The sequence below is a fragment of the Schistocerca piceifrons genome, chromosome 2 (assembly GCF_021461385.2).
Source record: "Schistocerca piceifrons isolate TAMUIC-IGC-003096 chromosome 2, iqSchPice1.1, whole genome shotgun sequence".
NCBI lineage: Eukaryota > Metazoa > Arthropoda > Insecta > Orthoptera > Acrididae > Schistocerca > Schistocerca piceifrons.
The window spans coordinates 390,480,915-390,503,819 of NC_060139.1; the positions used below are offsets into that span (position 1 = coordinate 390,480,915).

Consider the following 22,905-nt stretch of genomic DNA (forward strand, 5'->3'; position numbering starts at 1 on the left):
TTAGAGGACTTAGAAAGAATACTCGGCGATCTCCAGCCTGACAGCACAGGGATGGCTTCTAGCAAGATTGATGGAAGAAAAGTGAAAGGAGATAGGTTGATGGATAAAACAGAATATCTACATGTCTGATGGACCGTTCTGATTAAAGGACATAGCACGTCATACCACAGTGCTCTTAAGGAAAATGAATTAAGATAAGGAAGTAGGAAAGTATCACTCGCAGTGTGTAAGAAAATACACCTTATATTCAGATTGTAGCAATGACAGTAGGAAGTCGGCTGGAAGAAATTGGTGATGAAGTTGATTCATTAGCGAGTTCATTTTAGGAGGGTTCTCAATCAAAGTGTTTACGTGTACATGTGAAATGAATGATACAGTTATGGTAAAGAGGATGTGGAAATTTGATTTGTATCTGTCACTATTAAAGAATTACGTACGAATCAAAGCATTGTGGTTAAGCGTTAACACCATAAGATGGAAAACTATGTTTAAACAGACGACGAGGAGGTCACTTTATAGGTGCAAACGTTTCCGAATAGTGTAATCTGGCACGTTAAAGTAAAGTAGAATAAAATTAGAGTATAAGAGAGTCCAAAGAAGTTCAAAGTTGAAGGACGCAGACCTCAAGCGTACCAAAAGTATGAAGTGTGAATTTTGGTTCAATGAAGCGAGCAGTAAAGGTTCTTAGTTATTTCACTGAAGCCGCAGAGTACAGGGAATTATTAAAGTACCTTTTCTAGCTAACAGAGTGTAAGTTTATAAAATCAGAACTGTTTAATATATTGTTTAGGATCAATTTCCGTTCCAGAATATTTTCCTAAAACGGGAGAAAAACGTACAATTTATCTAGAGATGGTAATGTTTCTTACAAACTTCTACAGAATCCAACATGCCTCAATAGCATGTACTGCAGAATCGTATATGTTAAAAAGCCTGTGAAAAATTCTCCACATATTTGCCATTATCCTAAATGTACGCTCGACGAAACATAGGGATCGAGAATGTCCATGGTTGAAATACATACATTTTTTCCATCATAAGTTGGGAGGTAATTCTATTGAATTCTTCGCTTTTACTGAGCGAGGTGGCGCAGTAGTTAGCACACTGGACTCGCATTCGGGAGGACGATGGTTCAATCCCGCGTCCGGCCATCCTGATTTAGGTTTTTCGTGATTTCCCTAAATCGCTCGAGGCAAATGCCAGGATGGTTCCTTTGAAAGGGCACGGCCGATTTCCTTCCCCATCCTTCCCTAATCCGATGAGACCGATGTCCTCGCCGTTTGGTCTCTTCCCCCAAACAACCCAACCCAACCCAATCTTCGCTTTTCTCATAAATCTGAGATCGGTTGCGAGCCCTCGATCTAACTGTAATCGACTGCTTCAGAACGAAGGCCCCTTTATTAATCACAATGCAAATTTTACAAAATAAAAGTGGATTCTGATATAATTTAAATTCATTTCATGTCGTTATGCGCCCTCTCTATGCAGCCTGTGTAGCAAATGCATATGGATTACAACAAAGAACAACGAAACAAGCAAAGACATATTTCAGGATACCTGAATTCATTCTGTAACCACTTACTTTTAAAGAGTAAAGGCATAATCCCGCCAGAAATATACGTGTAAGTATAGTTGATTTTCTCAGCTGAAACTCAGTACCGTTCTGTTCCAGCGTCAGCGCACTTTTTAAATTTGATTACCAAATATTTTAAATTAGCATGACTGACACTGCTTTCGTCGTAACCATAACAACAGAATTATTCTGGCGTGGATATTTTAAAGGAAGTGCTCATACGGTGCAGATCACAAGCTTTCAGCACATGTGCATTACTCAAACATAGCCACAGCCTCTCGTATTCACTTTCTGTTTCACTATATGGTACTGTGCTCTACAGGTGCGGCACAATTCATTCTCATCAAGCTAAAAAAAGAGCTGCATTTCATGTTTTTTTTTCCACTGAGTCATTCATTTACATCATTTTCACTTCCAGTAACTAATTTTAAAATATACGTGCAGGATGGAGGTAATAAGAGACGAGGAATTTCGTCCTATAACAACATGTGGTCACGACAACATTTCAGTTACAAGAAATGATATTCAGCTTCGTACATTTACGAGGTGCGGCTAGAAAAAAACCGGACTGATGCGGGAAAAAACATTTATTTACAATAATTTACAATTTCATGTTATCTCCTTCAATGTACTCTCCTCCTCGGTCTCTACACCGCTCCATACGAATTTTCCACTGTTCATAGCAATGCTGCAGATGTGAGTGTATGCTTTCCCGGCGTATACAGCTGGCGAAGAGTTCTCGGGCTTCCAGCCGGGTGGCGGTGTCTTCTAACAGCGACGTTTCGACGAGTGACATACTCATCATATTCTGGCGAAGATGATGAGTATGTCACTCGTCGAAACGTCGCTGTTTGAAGACACCGCCACCCGGCTGGAAGCCCGAGAACTCTTCGCCAATGCTGCAGATCATTTTCGGTAAGTCCATACATTACTTCCGTCGCTTTTTCTTTTACTGCTTCAACAGTCTGAAATCTAGTTCCTTTCAAAGCTGACTTGACTTTAGGGAAAAGAAAAAAGTCACAGGGGGCCAAATCAGGTGAGTAGGGTGAATGATCTAAGATGGGAATGTTGTGTTTTGCCAAAAACGTCTTCACTGACAACGCACTGTGAGCTGGGGCATTGTCTTGGTGAAGGATCCATGACTTTTTTCTCCACAAATCGTTCCGTTTTCTCCGTACTCACTCACGTAGGGTAGCCAGGACAGTAATGCTGATTCACTGTTTGTCCCTCTGGTACCCAATCAATGTGCACAATCCCTTTGATGTAAAAAAAAAAAAAATCATCATTGCCTTGAATTTCGATTTTGACATTCGTGCTTTTTTTTGTCGTGGAGAACCAGGAGTTTTCCAATGCATCGATTGGCGTTTAGTTTCGGGATCGTAAGTAAAAAACCACGATTCATCGCAAGTAATAACATTTTGCATTTTGTAACAAGGTGGGATCACGTTCAATGTTTTCCAGGATGTCAGAACAAATCATTCTTCGGCGTTCCTTCTGTTCAGTTGTGAGACACTTTGGAACCATTTTTGAACACACTTTGTTCATGTTGAAACTTTCATGAAGAATCTGCCTAACACTTTCCTTGTCAACTCCTGTTAACTCAGACACTGCTCTGATTGTTAAACGGCGATCTTGTCGAACAAGTTTACCGATTTTTTCAATGTTTGCATCAGTTTTTGCTGACAATGGTCTGCCAGTGCGAGTGTCATCACTGGTGTCTTCGCGGCCATCTTTAAATCGTTTAAACCACTCACACTTGTGTTCGCGATAAACAATCATCGCCGTACACTTGTTGTAACATTACAAACGTTTCACTTGCAGATTTTCTAAGTTTGAAACAAAATTTGATGTTAACACGCTGTTCTTTCTGTACACTCAACATTTTTCCGACGCACAGACAAAACGTCAACTACTTAAAACAGACGCCACGGGCAGACTGAGTGCAGGAGGCAGATGAAACTTGAGCAGTAGGCGGAGCGAGAGTCACGTGACAGGCCACGCGACTTTCAGCCTTATTGCATTCGTTTTTTGTTTCACCAGTACTAGTCCGGTTTTTTTCTAGCCACACCTCGTATATGAGCATATGTGAATTGATGATTTTTGATAACTTTATCAGAGGTATCAGAGGTCAAAATATAGTGTCTAAAAAGTAAATATAACAGTCTAGATCGCAAGGCACGTATATTGTAAGTAGGCTGTTTACGTGTTTATTTTGGTAACGCCACGTAGCGCTCTGTATGAATATCACTGGCTGTGCTGTGTGCAGTCTGTGGCTGGTTGGCATTGTTGGAATATTCGCTATTGTAGTGTTGGGCAGTTGGATGGGAACATCGGGTAGCGTTGCGCAGTTGGAGGTGAGGCGCCAGCAGCGGTGGATGTGGGAAGAGAGATGGCAGAATCTTGAGAGCGGACGATCTGGACGTGTGTCCATCAGAAAGAGTAAATTTGTAATACTGGATGTCATGAACTGATATATATATGATAACTTTTGAACATTTTTAAGGTAAATAGATTGTTCTCTATCAAAATCTTTCATTTGCTAACTATGCCTATCAGCAGTTAGTGCCTTCAGTAGTTAGAATCCTTTATTTAGGTGGCAGTATTGGCGCTCGCTGTACTGCAGTAGTTCGAGTAACGAAGATTTTTGTGAGTTAAGTGATTTATGAAAAGTATAGGTTATTGTTAGTCAGGGCCATTCTTTTGTAGGGATTATTGAAAGTCAGATTGCTTTGCGCTAAAAATATTGTGTGTCAGTTTAGTGTTGATCAGAATAAGTAAAGAGAGAAATGTCCGAGTACGTTCAGTTCTGTTCGACTGTTTGAAAATCAAATAACGTAAGAGGTTTACCAGCACAGTAATTCACTAATTTTTCTAAGGGGAGGTTTCAGTATTAAAAGGTGTCCAGTTTCGATCATCACATGACCATCTTCAGACCTACAGCCATCCTGAGGGACAATGGCTGTGAATGGAGCAGAAACTCGTGAATGACGATATTCAGTTGCTCCTGATCTTACTGTAGCGTTCAGTCGCAGCTTTGCAAATGTTTCCCTGAATGGCGATGGGGGGGGGGGGGGGGGCGGTAAGTGGCCCTCAGTGCTCCCCAAATTTGCTTTGGACCAAAACCACCTCTCATCCTCGACCGCATCACCACCCACCAGTGGCCATTATTGCCCCACTGAGAACCGCTGTTGTGAACAGAAACACCCTTCCTGATCAAGATACTGAAGAGACTGGTGAGCTCTGCTGTGGCAGTGACATACAGGAACTGCCTGATAGAAGTAGTTACAGGGGAAGTGTAAGCATGGAGAAAGAAACTCAGGGTTGAGCAGAAAACATGTGCTTCGCTGTCATAAAATCCACGAAACGTTTTTATTGAATGTTTGCAAATTTTAATACAACAAGATATATTTTTAAAACAATGTGGAAGGAGAGCAGGGAGTCATAGATATTTCTCCTGTTGTAACAACAGAAGAGATGATCTTGTTTTGATAAGCGCCATGAGCCACTGGTCGCATACTTCTTTTATGCACAGTACTCCCGGGTTGTCACCGTTGCTGCTGCCGTAGGCGCGGCATGAGGCAGGTCTCAACCAGCTCCTCCATCGCCTCTGTCATCCTCGAACGAAAGCGTTTATCATGCTGGTATGCGTCTTTGACAAAATTGTTCCGCACCGTCATGTAATTCTCCAGGTCGATATCCTGTGGACAGGAAAAACGTATTCACATATCTTCTGCAGTTTTCATATCCTAGACTTCGATAATAGTCCTAACAAACTCGTATGTCTTTCGTTGATGGAGAGCTAGTAGAGACACGGATGAGGGATTTCTAGCAAGGATGAAGAAATGGATTCTAAAGACAATCAAATTCCTATTTTAAAATGACATTATCACATTTTCTCTTTACCGAGCTCTACACGAAGATGCAATAAGGCAAGTAGCAGAAGATCGCAACGAGCATAAAAGCCAAGGAGATCAAATAAAAGCTTGCGCCTGGAATTACTATCCTTGCTAGAAACATGCCTGTGTTCAAGTGAAGTATGTGACTGCTATGTTCCGCAAATTCTTTGAGTGTGGCAATTCACATTTCCACTTAAATGGAACATTGTCTCATCATCGAACGCTGTTCCACGTAAGTAAAGTGTTAGCTTCCATTTACGTGTCGGGAATAAATTCACAAATTTCCATCACAATTAAGAAGAGCTTGTGGCAGTTGAATTATGTTTGATTAGAAACTTAAACTTCGCTGCAAAGCAATGCAGACGGACACGTGATGCATGGATAACTCTCGTCTGAAACGATGAGTAAATTGCTATAGAGTACGTGCAAAACTTTGCTGAATGTGCTCCATGTCTTGGACGAGCACAGGGGAGTGACCTGTGTATTCCTTGCATACATAAACAACAACTTCTTTAAACAGCTGGTGCTGTGACCTAATTCTATGAGCCATTCATTCTATGAAAAATTATGCTGCACAGTTACACCTAATGACGTTTAGAAAGGATACGTTAAATACAGTTGGTGGTGGACTATTTATTGCTGTTAGAAGTAGTTTACCTTGTAGTGAAAATGAAGAAGTTAGTTCCTCACATGATTCAGTTGTTGATCAGTCCATAGAAGACTTGTCTCATTTCAAATAGGTACCCACTCAATCTTTTATAATTGGCGGTGACTTCAATCTACCCTAAATATGTTGGCAAAAATACATGTTTAAAATCGATGGTAGGCATAAAATGTCCAGAATCATACTGAATGCTTTCTCCGAAAATTATTCCGACTAACTAGTTCAGGAGTCCAATCTGAGTGTAAACAGATGCGAAAACATACTTGACCTGTTGAAAACAAATAATCCTGACCAAATAGAGAGCATCATGACTGATACAGAGATAAGTGACCACAAGGTCGTTGCGGCAAGACTGAATATAGTACCATCCAAATCCACAAAAAATAATCGCAAAATATGTCTATCTAAAAAATCAAATAAAAATTCACTTGACGTCTTCCTTCCAAACTAGCTCTGTAAGTGTAAACCAGACGTGGCTTAAATTTTTTCTAGTATCGACTTTAATGGAGACATTTATAGCAAAGTAGCAAATCGTGCAATGCTTCGTATTTACTAATTATATGTGGGAATTGGATGTACATGCTAATCGCCATCTCCCTCTTTTTGGCGATCGCCTCCTCCCCCTCTCTTTGTCTGTCTCCTCCTTCTTCCTCCTCTCTAAATTCATTTCCTCTCATCCCTCTGCCCACATCCTCGTACCCCTCTCTTTGAATTTTAGCCATGTGTACAGGTGTTGAAAAGGAAAACTTGATTGGGAATTGAAGTCGCTTAAAATGAGTGAGTAAATCTGTTGGGATCTTTGGTGTATGGGGTGTGAGACAAACCTCTCCATCTGATGATCTGTGGGAATAGTACCTTCAATGACTGTATATTGCATGATTTTAATTTGCAAACAGATTTTATTTTATTTATTTATTGTTCCGTGGGACCAAATTAAGGAGAAGTCTCCATGGTCATGGAACGAGTCAATACATGAAATTATAACACGATATTAGAAACAGATAAAATGAAATATAAAAAAACATGTTCAGGTGACAAATCGTAAGTTTCTTTATTTAAACTCAACAATGTAACACTGGAATTTGCTTAATTTTTTAGCTCTTCCAGGAGCTCCTCGACAGAATAGAAGGAGTGAGCCATGAGGAAACACTTCAGTTTAGACTTAAAAGAGTTTGGGCTACTGTAAGATTTTTGAGTTCTTGTGGTAGCTTATTGAAAATGGATGCAGCAGAATACTGCACTCCTTTCTGCACAAGAGTCAAGGAAGTGCATTCCACATGCAGATTGGATTTCTGCCTAGTATTAACTGAGTGAAAGCTGCTATCTCTTGGGAATAGGCTAATGTTGCTAACAAGAAACGACGTTAAAGAAAATATATACTGTGAGGGCAATGTCAGAATTCCCAGACTATTGAATAGGGGTCGACAAGACGTTCTTGATAGGATTACGAAGTTTTGGACAACGCAATATTACGAAATTTTTAAGATTTTTGGTGACAGTGTCTGCCTGTGACAACTTGCACACACACTCGCATTATATACAATATATATTTAAAGGTATGTAACCTATGTGTGTCTGAACATTTAGCAGCAAGTCATGTAAACATCTGAAGTAAATCATCAATAACTTTTTGAAACTTTTGCTAGCAGCCTATCCTTTTATGTGTTGAAGATATACATATTTATGTACCATATATATTAAAAATATGTATACTACACCTGGATGAATGTTTTTAGAGTAGTGTATAAAAATCTAAATTGGCCAAGAACTTTCTAGAGCCTTGGCAATAATGTTAAAATACAACTTACTTTTATGTAGTGGTAGTGTAGATATAGATATTCGTGTACAATATATATTAAAAGAGGCAAAGTCGATGTCCATCTGAATGTTCATAGGAGTGGCATGTAAAAATCTAAAATAAGTCAGTCAGAAACATTTAGAGGCTTCTGGCTAACTACCTTCCTCTTTATATAATAAATATATTTATATGGTATACAGTTAAAATATGTAGCCTATGTCGTTCAGAATATTACAGTATAGCAGTGTAGTGTAAAAAATTGTAGTAGAAAGGTCGAGAACTTTTCGATATATGTGCTATCATTATTTATCTTACACACATAAAGGCGGTTGGGTAAGAACCAGCAATTGGGAGACTAATCTAGTGTTAACGAACTGCTCGCAATTACTTCGTGTCTTACTTTTTGGGCGTCACACAACTTGCAATCGGTTTTTGGCATTAACGCTTGTAGGTCTTGGGATTCAACTTCTGATTTATATAGCCGTGATGATCCGTCATAGGATTTAGAAAATCCGTGGTAGCTATGCTCAATGTCAGCTCAGACTCTGTTTTTGAGAGGGCAAGCGACTTTAATGCGATGTCGCCAGCGACAATTTGAGTTAACGGCGGGCTTCATTTCTGAAGTAGCTCAGAGTTGTGCTGTTGGACTGTGTGATGACTATGTCAGACTTATAATTACATCAAAAAAGTAGTCAAGTTTATTGAATGACAAACTCTGGTGAGGCTCATGGAACTTATTTTCTGTGTAAGTGAACGTAACGTAAGCCTTAAGTAATGTTGTATCAGAAATTTGAAATATTTGGACGATGAATTGAACAGTAACAATATTTGGCTCAATTTAAGAAAATTAGTGAGACTGATTAAGCGGAACGAACAGTGCAAACCTGTAAATTCAAATTTTGTAAGACCGTGGTTAGTAATGGGAACTACTGAAGGCTAGAATTGACACATTTGATTTAAACAGTTTATTCCACACAAATGTTATTTGAATATTGGAATTTTTAGTCTACATTGATCTAGATTTCTCCCAGTTTGCACTCGGAAGTGAAATATTCATGGACGATTTCCCATTCAACATTTGATTGTTCTAGCAAAAATGGTCAAGCTGCAAAGTAGAGATGTTTGCCGATCAACAATGTTTACATAATATCGATGTTGCGAGTTTAAGCATCAGTTTCAATATCGATACTAAAGTCTTTGAAAGATCATGACATCGATTTTAAAGACAAAACATAGACCTTCGATGTTGGCAATAAATTCAGGCTACTCTTCACCAGAATCAATAACTTTTTCTTCATAAACAGAATTTTTTTTCTGATCATATCTCATTAAGATATCCATAGGTGACCGCAATGGGGAGGGGGGGGGGGCGTCACTTGGAGTTAGCTTCGGGACTTTTAGTCATAACAGAATTTTCTCCAAGTACTAGCAATGTTTATCTGAGACTCCACTAAGCTGCAGTTTTATCACTGCCGACGGCGACGGAGAATACTGCAGCTGTAGCAATCACTGTATATCATGGCTGTCCGTCGTTGTCACTATGCTCGTGGGTAATTATGCCGATTCTTTGGTGGGTCTGCGGAACAACCTTGTTCTATCACTTCCTCGTACAGTCCTTACCGAACTGCAGAAAGAAAACGGTCTAGCAACTTGGTGCACGGATTCCATCATCAGCAACTACTTTCACAGCATTAAAACGTCAGCAGCACGTGTGACAATCATTCTTCCACAATTATTGTAACGCCACACGCTTCTTGCTCCACAATGGAAAGCTTACCATTTGCCTGTGGAGAACGAAAACTCATAATGGCTTGCTATCTCTTCATTCAGTTTCACACAGCAGAGCTATGGTAGTACACTCGTAAAAACACAGTCAATCTATACTACAGATGTGTAAATGTACACATGATCCCAAATACTACGTGTGAACTCGAGAGCCGGCCGGAGTGGCCGAGCGGTTAAAGGCGCTACAGTCTGGAACCGCACGACCGCTACGGTCGCAGGTTCGAATTCTGCCTCGGGCATGGATGTGTGTGATGTCCTTAGGTTAGTTAGGTTTAAGTATTTCTAAGTTCTAGGGGACTTATGACCACAGCAGTTGAGTCCCATAGTGCTCAGAGCCATTTTTTTTTTTTTTTTTTTTGAACTCGAGAGAACTAACTCTTCAGGGTGGGGCCGTTCTCAAAATGGATGGGTGCAACACAGCACATCATACAGTCACACAGAGTTGCGAATTTAGCATTCCAATTGGAATTGCTGCACAACAGTGTGACAAATTGGAGATTCCCAAATCCAAGCAGAATACGGCCATTGGATACACTTAACCTAACCAGCAACAACAAATGTAGCCTGTAAAATATATTTTGTTCAGCTTCAATTACGCCACTCAAAATAAAAATTATAAAGCATGAAAGCAATGTCATAAATACATTAACGCCATCAGATGTAAAGTTTTATAAGCAAATAAAATTTTTTAATTGGCTTTAAAGTAAGTGAGTCTTCTTTCAAAAGTTTATCCCCTGTTTCTCCACATCAAGAAGAATTAATGTGGTATTTTCTGAATCAAGCTGCGTTATTTTCTATTTACAATTTTTAATTCTCTGTTTGAACCTAGTATTAAGGGATCGGAAATCATTTTTTGTGAATATTTTCTAGATTTATTGCATTACTCGTTGGATACAAGGATTTAAATATATGAGGATGTACTTTCAGATCGCTGGATCAAAAAGTTGGCACCCACATTCATATTAATAACATGAAAGTCCGCGTCCTTAAGTGGGTGGTCAGCACATCTGACTGCCACGCAGTGGGACCTGGGTCAGAGATTTTCTCCCCTCAGGGACTGGGTGTTGTGTTATTCCCGTGATCATTTCGTCATAATTTCACCTTCATCGACATGCAGATCGCTCAAGTGGCGTCAACTGAAAACACTTGCAACTCGGCAGCCGCACTTCCCCAGGTGGACTACTGCCCAACAGTGCCATATGATCATTTCAGTAACAAAAAACGTATCCATATAATATTGAAATGTTTATAATGTTTAGGTACCGAAACAATTTGCCTTAAAAATAGTAGATAAATACCTACCGACCTTTTGAGATACAATAAGTTTTGTGTATTTCTTGTCTAATTTAGTTTTTGGGGCATGTGACGTTTTCAACACACCGAATCAGTCACAGGGGGTGCACAAAAATATGGAAACGCAAAAAACACAACATATCACAATGCGTAATACGGTGTAGAAAACCCGTTGGCATTCAAAATAGCTTCCACTCATCTCTAATTGGATAAATACAGGACCTGCATGGTTTTCGAGCGAATCTTGTACCGTTCTTCCTGCAAAATAGTTGTAAGTTCACGTAACGATAATGGAGGTATATAGCGATCATACTTAAACCTTCTCTCCAAAGTATACCGCGAAAGCTCGATAATATTGAAATTGGCGACTGTGGCGGCCAAGGGAGATGGAATAATTCATCCTTGCGCCCTAGAAGCAGTCCTGGACGATGAAATCTGTGTGAAGAGAGGCCCTAACGTCTTCGGAACACAGCCAAAATGGTCACATAATCCTTGGCAGTAATGCTACATTTCCGAGTAACCTTGGTGCCCGCCATTTTTCGCTCTTGGGACGTAAATTTGGTCAGAAATTAGAAACAGTATGAAACAAGACTCATCCGATCATGTGATTTTCTTTCATTGCTCCGTAGTCGAGGTTCTATGGCTTTGGCACCACGTTTTTATGTTGCAGGAATTCCTGCTCGCCATGCAATTCGCTGCTAATGGAGCTTTCTTGGTATTATTTTTGTGCTGACACGGTTCGCGAGTGCGACATTCAGGTCTGCAGTGTTTTTTTGCAGCTGTCGTGCTCTTCAATGACCGTCCTTCACGACCACTCAACATATATTTTCTTCCAGTTGTGACTTAATGGAGAATGCTTTTTCAGCTTTCATGGTATGTGGAATAAATATTTGATTAGTTGCCTCTTGAAACAGCAAACTCTTTTGTTTCTTTGCTTACGAAAGAGCCAAACCTGCGAGCACCAACAATTTTTCCACGTTTGTATTCACTTAGTTCCGACATAATGCTCTCACAACTATGCAAAAAGCTGTTCTTCCGTTGCTCTATACGTGAATAGAACGGGAAGGAATTCTCGTAACTGCCGGCCGGTGTGGCCGAGCGGTTCTAGGCGCTTCAGTCTGGAACCGCGCGACCGCTACGGTCGCAGGTTAGAATCCTGCCTCGGGCATGGATGTGTGTGATGTCCTTAGGTTAGTTAGGTTTAAGTCGTTCTAAGTTCTAGGGGACTGATGAGCTCAGATGTTGAGTCCCATAGTGCTCAGAGCCATTTGAACCATTTTTGAACTCTCGCAACTGGTACAGTGGGATGTACTCTCGGCCATGCACTTCGCGGTGATTCGCAGAGTATACAAAATGTAGATGTTCTGACCACGACTGATTGCTGCGTATCGAGGGTATTGCAGAGGTACCGTTCGTGGACAAATACTGCAGTGCAGCTTGCAAGGCAGGTTAGCATCTGAATTATGTTCAAGCATGCATTTCTGGCCGTGTTTCCATATTTTTGTCGTATCCCTATATACGCAATCTGCCAGTTTGCCTCATCCTGGAAAAAAATCAGTTGACACTCATGACTTCGTCATTGCAGTGATTAAAGTAACGGAAGTATCATTTAGAAGAAAAATTCGTACCTCGCGTTTTTCCCATATCATCAGTTTGTTAGCAAGTACTAGGTTGTAAGAGGGCCATGACTAAGGAATTTATTGCTAGCTCACTCGAGCAGATGTAACTTCGATGGATTGCTCACGCGCTGCCTGCGATGTGTATGTTACAATAGAATCGCAGACCAGAGAGTAGTGTCGGCAGCAGTAGTGGTAGTAGCTCGCAGTCGGGCGGTTGGGTCAGGTCGCTCTTACAGAGCAGTTGTCTAGTTGTATAGCTCACAGAGAGCTGTATGGAATTCCTGTATAGAATTATCAAGGCCGGTTGTGGAGAACGATGGTGGTCCCTGAGCGATGTAGTATAAGGTAAAAGCAAAAATTATTATTATTTATTGCCGCGCCCGTATGTAATTTGCAACAACTGATTTTGTACTATTGTTATATCAAAGTCACATGTAAATATTTTTCAATAATTTTTCAATAATAATCTTTCTGATAAAGATAACTTTTGACAGTCATTTATCTGAATTTAAAGTTTTTACCACTTCCTCCTATCCATAGTCATGCCAATTATCATAAATAAAATCAGTTGTTTTTCATACATAACAAAATCTAGCGGCCAGCAATGCACAGGGCTGTGCCAGAAAAATTTCTTATAAGAGCAGATACATACGCCTTATCCGGCAACATAATTGAGGTAAGAATCTTCAGTTTATTCAGAACGACTTTTCAGGGCCATGACGCAGCACTGCTGACATGTAGATTTACCAGTTTGGATTCACAGTCAGTTAATTATTGAAAGGTTATATATGAGTCACAATTTTATTGAGAGTTTAGTCACCATTTATTCCGAGGTTGAGGAAGTAATCCGTTGGGAGGTTATACTTGTCGGCAGCCAGCCAGGATCGTATTTTTTGTGAATTTCTGAGATATAGTCAGTTATATATCTGTGTGCCGACCACCAGTAACGATTCTTATCTAAATGATGAGCAAACAAATTCAATTATGACCACAGTCAATTTAACAACAATTGATGACGCGGCACGTTCCGTTACCATGAACGCTGCCCAGATTGACACACCTGATCTGCAAAATTTACACAGTGAACAGATAAATGCTTCTAACGAAGATGAACAAGTACTCAAAATACGTCAGATTTATTTGATTCCAATGTAGTGACCAACAGTGCACTTCCAATTAGCAAACCTTTTCGCGAATCAGACAATGACCAAATGGTCACACAAAACGTGACAAATGCAGAGACACTATTACACAGCACGGAGAATAGAGTCGCTAATTTTGGAATGGATCAAGTTATGGCAGTATTGCTACAACTTAATGAAAATCTCAAACAGTCGAATGAAAAACCAGACAACAATTATAGACAACTAAATGAAAAACACGACTACTATTTCAAACAGTTGAATGAAAAACAAGACAGCAGTTACAAACAACTTAGTGAACAGATTACAGCCGTTGCCGTGCAGTATCATGATACCAAAGAACAGTTGTGTGGGGAAATTAAGGCTTGTCCTAGGAATAGTAGTGAAGAAATTAGATACGTTGCACAAGAATTACGTAATACACATGCAGCCACAACAAAATTACTTAGAGATGAAATCAGTGCAGTTGCTAAACAATGTTCAGAAAACGCAACATAGTTACACGACGAGTTTAATGTCAGCAGAACTTTCACGCACTCTGGATGCGAAAGCCGACAAGAAACTTGAACAACAGAACAGCCAAATTGAAGAACGTTTTAATCACCATCTACAAAACAGTGAAACGCGTTGCCGTAAATTCATACAGGAACAGAAAAAAGTAAAGAAACAAGTCATGGAAACAATTACTACACCGAGACAGGAAGACAAGCGTAAGTTGCTTACGAAAGCAAAATCATACGTAGACACCAACATTGCTACAGTGTCAGACGAAATCAATACTATCAAACAGTTGAACACTGAATTGCATGATGAAATCTCCGATCTAAAAACAAAAACAGACACTAATATTCAGACTTTGGAAAATAAATACACAGTAGACTTTGACAGTGACCAGCAGGCTTGAACAATTGGAATTAATACAGAATCTCGATGCCATTAAAACAGACATTAAAGAAATTAAACAGAATCACACGTAAAATGCAAAAACAAATTAATACTTGTGACACTAAAAATGACGATCAGGTAAAAACACTGACTGAAAAATTTGTTGAATTGGCCAATCGTATTGACGTTATCGAAAATTACAATGACACCAAATCAGACGATACGTCACCAGTATGGTTCAATCAAAGATCCGAATTCCAAAATATACAGCAGACAGTCAGTGAGATAGGTACGTCCAGTAATACATTACGTAGAAAATTGTCATCTTTACAGCGAGAAGCGACAGAAATGAAAAATGTTTCAGCCTCTCCTCTAACAAGTCACAGCATACGCCACATTCTGAACATTTATCACACTCACACAGCCAGTATAGCTTAGGTAATTTACAGAGAGTACGTGACAGATTCTGAACAGACACAGAAAAACAGATTCTCATACAATCCTGAACCTGCTCAGACATTCAGAGACGATAATTTTGATTACAAGCACTTTCTATCCACGAGAAAATTTAAGGTATTTGAAATGACAGAACACAAATACACCCTTTGGACTGGATACAACAGTTTGCTTTTGCATTCCCACCGGCTTGGCCTGTTACGCAGAAACCAAAATTTATTTGCAGCTTTTGACCTCAGGGGATTCATTACACTTCGATGAATATGTGCCTTAGCGTGCACAGGGCCCCGAACCGTAGTAGTGCTATTTCGTCTTTAGTTTTCTGCACTGCTGCCTACTCTTTTACTATCCTTTATATCTATCAAAACAACTCTTCAGCTATCGATCTATCTAGGATTAGGAATGAGTAAAGAAAACCTGATATGACAAGTTTTACCTGAAAGTGACAGTTTTCATTAGACACTCCCGAAATAACAAGAACTACCAGTATAATTTTAATAACAGACAGAATTTTAATCAACGGTATCCTCATAATTATCAGCAACAGCAAACATATTTTGGCAACAATAGAGGCTTTTCCCCACAACAACAACAAAACCAGCCGGTTAGCATACCTAACCAACAATGTAATGTGGAAGGTCAGCCAAGCTTTAATATTTCGCCGCCTATACGTATAGCGTCGGCTCCGCCAAATAGTAACGCACAGCAACAAGGAAAACACTCCTGTCGCAACGCGCCGTATAGTAATGACTATCATGACAGACGTAAAAGTAATGAGCACAGTTGTCAGCGTACATTTAATAACAGCAAGTTTTGTCAGCAGCAGAATCATCCACAACCGCAGATTATCATGCATGAACCAGACAGTCGATATCGTCCCCAACCTAATACGTCAGGACGAAATAACAGAACAGTACAAATAGTCGAAATGCTACAGCATCCTCGTGCAAATAACAGCACGTCAGAAAGAATGTGACTAGATACAGTACAGGCTGCATCTTCCAGCTACGTAAGCAATACTTTTGATACACAGAATCTTGTTCACGAAAATGTTATTGCTTTTGACGACATCCGAGACACACTTTTACATGAAAAACAAGTTATACAAAAAACCATTTCCCACCCTGTTATTTGAAGTAAAGATTGGATCATCCACATTTTCAGCATTAATCGATTCTGGATCACCTATGTCAGTCATAAATGAAGAAACTTAAAAAGAATGTAACAAAGAAAAAACCTATCCTACGTTACCATTAGGCAAAACTAAAGTAAAAGGAGCGGTACCTGGTAAAGGAGCAGATGTAAAATTACAGACACACTTATCATTTTGTATTGCATGTCATACGTTCCACACAAATCTTTGGATTGTTCGCTTATTGACAACAGGCGTTATTTTAGGTACGAATTTTTTGGTGCAACATGACGCAATTATTGACTTTCAAAGTTCCTATTTGATGCTAAAGGATGAAAAGGTACAACTGGAATTAGAATTTCAGCACGCTTTATCAGCAGAACAACAGGCAATTAATCGGACAGAGGTCATTTCTACATCGCGCAACATAGACTGTTATTCCACATTGTTCACAGATACACAATACAATACACCAGACGAAGCCGAATATGACGTTATGCAAATGATTTCTGAGGAGGTAAAACAGAGCAGTGGAAATACAGATGACGAACGTACAGAGCTACGCAAAATTCTTTTACAGCAAGCTCCAGTTTTTGACAACATTCCTGGTACTATGTCCGGTTTTATGTATAAATTTCAAGTTAAACAGCACGACACGTTTAAAGCCAAACATTATCCTATTCCATATTTCCACAGAGAACAAGTCAGGAAAGAATTGCAAACTACGTTTGACCAAGGAATAATTGAACCGGCTGTTAGTCCGTACATAAACCCGCTCCATATTGTTAAGAAAAAGGAAGGCTCACTTCGCCTCGTACTTGATTAGCGTCATGTCAACGACATTATTATTAATGAAACAGATCGCCCACAGACACTAGAAGAACTTCTACAGAAATTTCATGGTACTGCTGTTTATTCCAAATTAGATTTAAAATCGGGATTTTGGCAAATTCAGCTCCATCCGAACTGCAGAAAGTACACAGCATTTCTCTGTTTTGGTGAATGTTATCAATTTTGTAAACTATCGCTCGGTCTAACAATTTCTTCAGCAGCATTTATTCGCGTTTTGAATACTATAGTTCCGGCAGAACTTAAAGACAGAATCGCAACGTATGTAGACGACATCCTTATCGCAGAAGCTAACTGGTCTGAGCACAATTCGATTCTTGAACAAGTGTTGCAAACTTTTCATGCACAAGGACTCACAGTTAATCTTAGCAAGTCGCACTTTGGCAAAACTTCCATAACATTTCTTGGACATGTAATTTCAGCAGAAGGCATTGCGCCTGACCCGGAAAAACTTCAAGCCTTACGTGACATTACTGTTCCAACGACCAAGAAACTACGCAGCTTTCTGGGTTTAATTAACTTTTTCCGTAAATTTATTCATTACTCTGCTTTAGACAGCCCTAGATTATGCCAGTTGACGGGTAAAAACGCTATTTGGTCCTGGGATAGCCAAGCACAGTCTGAGTTTGTTAATCTGAAACATGCCTTGTTAAATGCACCACTTTTATCACACCCAGATCCTACCCAAAATTTTTCCATTGCCACCGACAGTTCTAATACAGCTTTAGGCGTACACACATTTTTCAGGAAACTGAAGAAGACGGTACTACAGTAATTAAAAACATCGCTTTTGTAAGTCGAATTCTGTCGCTTGCTGAACGCAATTATTCTGTTACAGAACTTGAAACATTATGTGTTGTATGAGCATTTTCCAGATTTAGGCATTTTCTTTATGGAAAACATACTACCGTTTACACAGATTATAGAGCTATACAGTTTTTACTTTCCGCTAAATTTACACATGGCAGGTGAAGCAGATGGAAGCTTTATTTACAGGAATTTAATTTTACAATTGTTCACATTCCAGGAGCACAAAATATTGTAGCGAACGCACTATCCCGTTCTCTCGGCAACAATCAGCAAAACATTGCAACCGATTTCTGCCAAGCAAATTTTAGCCTCATGTATATTCAACAAGTTGTGAAAATTTCATTTCGTCATCATTACGAGACATAACACAGAGCAGAGCAAAGACAACGTATGGAAAGAAATTAAACACCTTTGGCAAGATAAGAATAACGTCGCCATGAGAAACAGTTATACTGTACGCAACAACATTCTGTTTCGCTGCTCTCACCCTGACAATAACAACTGTTTATTATCTATTCCTGACGAGCTTGTTAACAAATTAATTTGGTATACACATTTCAGTTACGCACATTATGGAGCCATAAAATGTTTTCTTATACTGAGACAGAACTGTTATTTTGCCAACATGGAGAAACGTATTCGACGAGTTTTAGCGTCATGTAAAATCTGCCAGAAAGCTAAATCAGACACAACTTCACATATTCCTCCGTTACATCCCATTCTACCCATTAAATTGGGACATACGGCCGCTGTAGACATTTCTGGAACGATTCCCAGATGTAATAGAGGTTTTTGTTACATCTTTGTCATTGTTGAACTCACTTCGAAATTTGTTACCTTCACTCCGTTACGCAAAGCTACTGCTAAATCTATTTCCAATGCATTTGTAAAACATTTTCTATTTCATGTAGGGCGTGTATTGAAAGCAATTTCCGACAATGGACCACAATTTCGATCTGCGATATGGACACATATGTTACAAGCTAGAAACATTTCTCTGATCTATATATCCAGGTATCACGCTTCTTCGAACCCTTCTGAAGGATTGATGACAGAAATTGGTTAACTATGTAGAATATACTGCCACAGAAGACATATTGATTGGGACACACACATACTCTCATTCCAGGACGTAATTAACTCCATACCAAATGAATCTACTAAGCTATCTCCGACTGTTATTTTGATAAATGTTGAACCACCCAACAAAATTAAAGAATTAGTATCTTTTCCTACATCTCGTCGACTACGCCACCATGAAATAATTGACATTGCGCTCAACAACATCAAACGTGCCGCAGAATACAGCAAAAGCAGGTTTGTACACGCCGTGAATTTCACATAGGACAGAAGATATTCGTACACACACACAATTTATCCAACAGAGGAAAGAGCAGATGCAGTAAATTTGAGCTTCTATACGCTGGTCCATATAGAATTCGCAGCATTCCTCACCCCAATGTAGTACTTGCCAAAACTTTGAGAACCAGAAAAACCAAGTCAATCACCATATTTCTAATATTAAACCATTTATTGATTAACATATTTTATGACTTCTCACACTGTAATGCAATTTACAGATATTTATGTGACCACTTATTAATGATGATCATATTTTTTCTTGGCAAGTGCCCGGCAAGGTAAGGTTAGCAGGTCGCTTTTCTTGTCGTTATATATCAGACTGTGCACATTTCCCATTTTTTATGTATATTGATGGTTTTCCCATCGAAATTAGAATTTTCTCTGTATGCACTATGAAATCTTTAAGATATAACAAACACCAGTTGACTTTGACATTTTGCCTTATGATATTCCAATATCTTGACTATTCTACATTTTTTTGCTACTACATTATGATATTGTGTGCACATTTTTGTACTTGAAAATTGTCTATGGTTTTGACCTAATACATTTTCTGTTATTCTTTGCTGTAAGCTTAGTCACATCACTAGAAACAAGTTTTCATTTAATGGGTATATGATTTAAATGCAAGATATTAATCCATATTCATCATTTTCAGAAAGCAATACCGTGTAAAAGAAATAAATTAAACAACCACAGTGGTTTACTATGAAATGGAAATTTCACCATTGGAATGAACAAAAGAAAATGCAATACCTTGTCATGAAGAGTAAATGGATTAGAATTAACAAAGATTACGAAAATATAGGTTATGCACCATCTGATAGCAACCTTGAGTAATTACTTTTCTTTCAGACGCAATTGCGGCGGACCATCGAGTGGAGCTATGTATGTTAATTTTAGTGATGAAGTATGCTAGAAGGAAGAAACTTAGTTATATATGAAATGATGACACTGATGAATGATGCTGATAAATAAGATAATGAATAATGAACTATTTTTGCAGAGGATAATAAATGATGTCTAGTTATATGAAGAAAATGGTAATGAATCATGAAGTTTTTTTCATTTTTGCAGATGATAATGATGAAGTTTATGTAGTTATTTAAGTATTTGTTGTAGACCTATTTGACAGTATGTCGTATATTGCATTGTATAATGACTGAAAGTTTTGGAAAGAGACAGCAAGAGTAAATGCATGTTAAGCAGATACGTCATTACCTGTTAATTAGAAGTTTACCACTTTTCAGCATAATATACATTTCTTCTTTCACCTTAATAATCCTACTTGAATTTTTTTCTGGGGAAGCTTTTTATGACGTTAAAATGATTTCTGAAATATGTCGTTATGTTATATGCTACAATCACTTAGTTATTAAATCTGTTCTAGTACTTGCATTTTTTTACTTACCCGGTTGTCTGTATCATTCATGACGTGATCAAATATAATCTACTTATTTCATAAGCTTGCTACAGCTGACTCATGACGAATGATGTTAATAACCCTTATTTCCAGCAATAAGTCAAAAGCAAATATTTTCATGCCCCACCAATTGACTATTGATCCCAACGCAATGCATCGCTAGCACGAAAAAATTATTACTAGTCCCAACTACTACTAGCGTAAAACTAAATAATGCTACAATTTCAGATATATTTCTTGTCCTAAATATAATGCAAATTTTTCTGATGTATTAATTCCATTATGTGTATGCATTATTGGACTAAACACGTTGAGTACTAGTTCCAATGTCTTACATTTTAAATATGTCTTATGTCACTTGCATGATATCAAATACAGGGTGAAAAGTATTTAAACCGACAAACTGTGGGAGGTTGTAGGGGACATCAAAACAAACAGTTTTCCCTAATTTCATTTTTTCCTATGAGGAGTATTTAAACCAGTAGAGGAAGATTTCTCTGGCGGCAAATTAATTAAACCAACAAACACTTTTCCATTTTTTATGACCACGAGACAACACATTAACACAACCCAATTTCAACAGATTTTCAAAAATGCCTCCATTGACACGTAAACAAAGGTTACACAGTCGGATCATGTTCTGTCTGACACAAGCAAAAACTCCAGGAGTATCCTGAATTGTTCCTGCTGCTGCTACTATCCGGGCAACCAGATCCTCTTCTGATGCAACAGGACTTGTGTAAATATGGTTGGGCATCTCTCACCACACAAAAAAGTCCAGAGGGAGCATATCTGGGAATCGAGCAGGCCATGGTACAGGACCACCTCTGCCAATCCACGTTTCTGCGAACCGTCGGTGCAGGAATCGATGCACACTGCGACTGAAATGTGCCGGCGCCCCGTCATGTTGGAACCACATGCGTTGTTTTGTAAGGAGCGGGACGTCTTCCAGCAATTCTGGCAATGCTCGGGCGATAAAATTGTAACAGTGCTTGCCATTTAACGGCCCAGGTAGCAGATACGTTCCAATTAAACAGTCCCCAATAACACCGACCCACACATTAACGAAGAACCGCAGTTGATAAGCGCTAGTAACTGTGGCATGTGGGTTATCTTCACTCCAACGTGCGAATTGTGCGTGTTGAAGACTCCATCACTCCCGAACGTTGCTTCATAGGTAAACAACACAGAGGATTGAAATGTAGGATGCATTTCACACTGTTCCAGGTACCACTGCGAAAACTGTGCTCTGGGTGAATAATCAACTGGTTCCAGGTTGTAGACACGCTGTAAGTGAAACGGACATTGCTGTCGAAGGACTATCCTTACATTCGTATGATTCGTACCCATGTTACGTGCAATTGCACGAGTACTGACTGAAGGATCCCGATCCAGATGCTGCAAGACAGCTTCCTCAAATTGCAGCGTTCTTACCGTGCGACGGCGTCCCTGTCCAGGTAATCTGCTAAATGACCCGGTCTCACGCAGACGTTGGTACACAGCAGCAAAGGTCGTATGATGCGGGATACGGTGATTAGGAAATTTTTGTTGATAAACTCGCTGTGCAGCTCGTCCGCTGTGGTGCGCTATGTAGTATGCACCAAGCATGTCAGTGTACTCACTCTAGGTGTATCGCTCCTTTAGTAAACAGACAATGCACTACTACACTGGTGGACAGCAGTTGCCTACAACTGAAGAGCGTAATGCGCCCTGTGACAACTGAAGATCGTAATATGGCCTCTAACAACGGAAGAGCGTAATACGGCCTCCACCGGTTTAAATAATCCTCATAGGAAAAAATGACATTAGAGAAAAATATTTGTTTTGATATCCCCTACAACCTTCTGGAGTTTGTCGGTTTAAATACTTTTCACCCTGTATAGTCACTAGCAGTTTGTTGCTACTTGCAATAACTCCTGTTTTGAATGATGACTTCTGAATAATGCATAATAAATGCTTTGTAACTGGCCAATGAGTGCCGATAATTATTGAAATGAGTTGACTTACGAATAATGTTTTGTAATATCCCATAAATACTATGCCAATAATCACTGTAATGAGACGACTTATGAATAATGTTTTCTAATACTCCACAAATGCTGTACCAAAAATTACTGCAATGCTCCACACATGCTTTGTAACTGGCCAATGAGTGCCAATAATTGTTCAAATCGGATGACTCACTAGTGTAGTTCTGAATAATGACTAGTATAAGACT

At 39.2% G+C, this 22,905-nt stretch overlaps 1 protein-coding gene across 1 annotated transcript in view; it reads right to left on the minus strand.

Annotated features, from left to right (window-relative positions):
- Window positions 1-5,002: 5,002 nt before the first annotated feature.
- The window catches only part of LOC124775420, a 74,289-nt gene continuing 56,386 nt past the window's right edge, over window positions 5,003-22,905 (minus strand). The window contains exon 3 of the mRNA XM_047250252.1: window positions 5,003-5,271. Coding sequence (XP_047106208.1) covers window positions 5,119-5,271 — 153 coding nt within the window. The 3' untranslated portion in view covers window positions 5,003-5,118. The remainder of the gene's footprint in view (window positions 5,272-22,905) is intronic.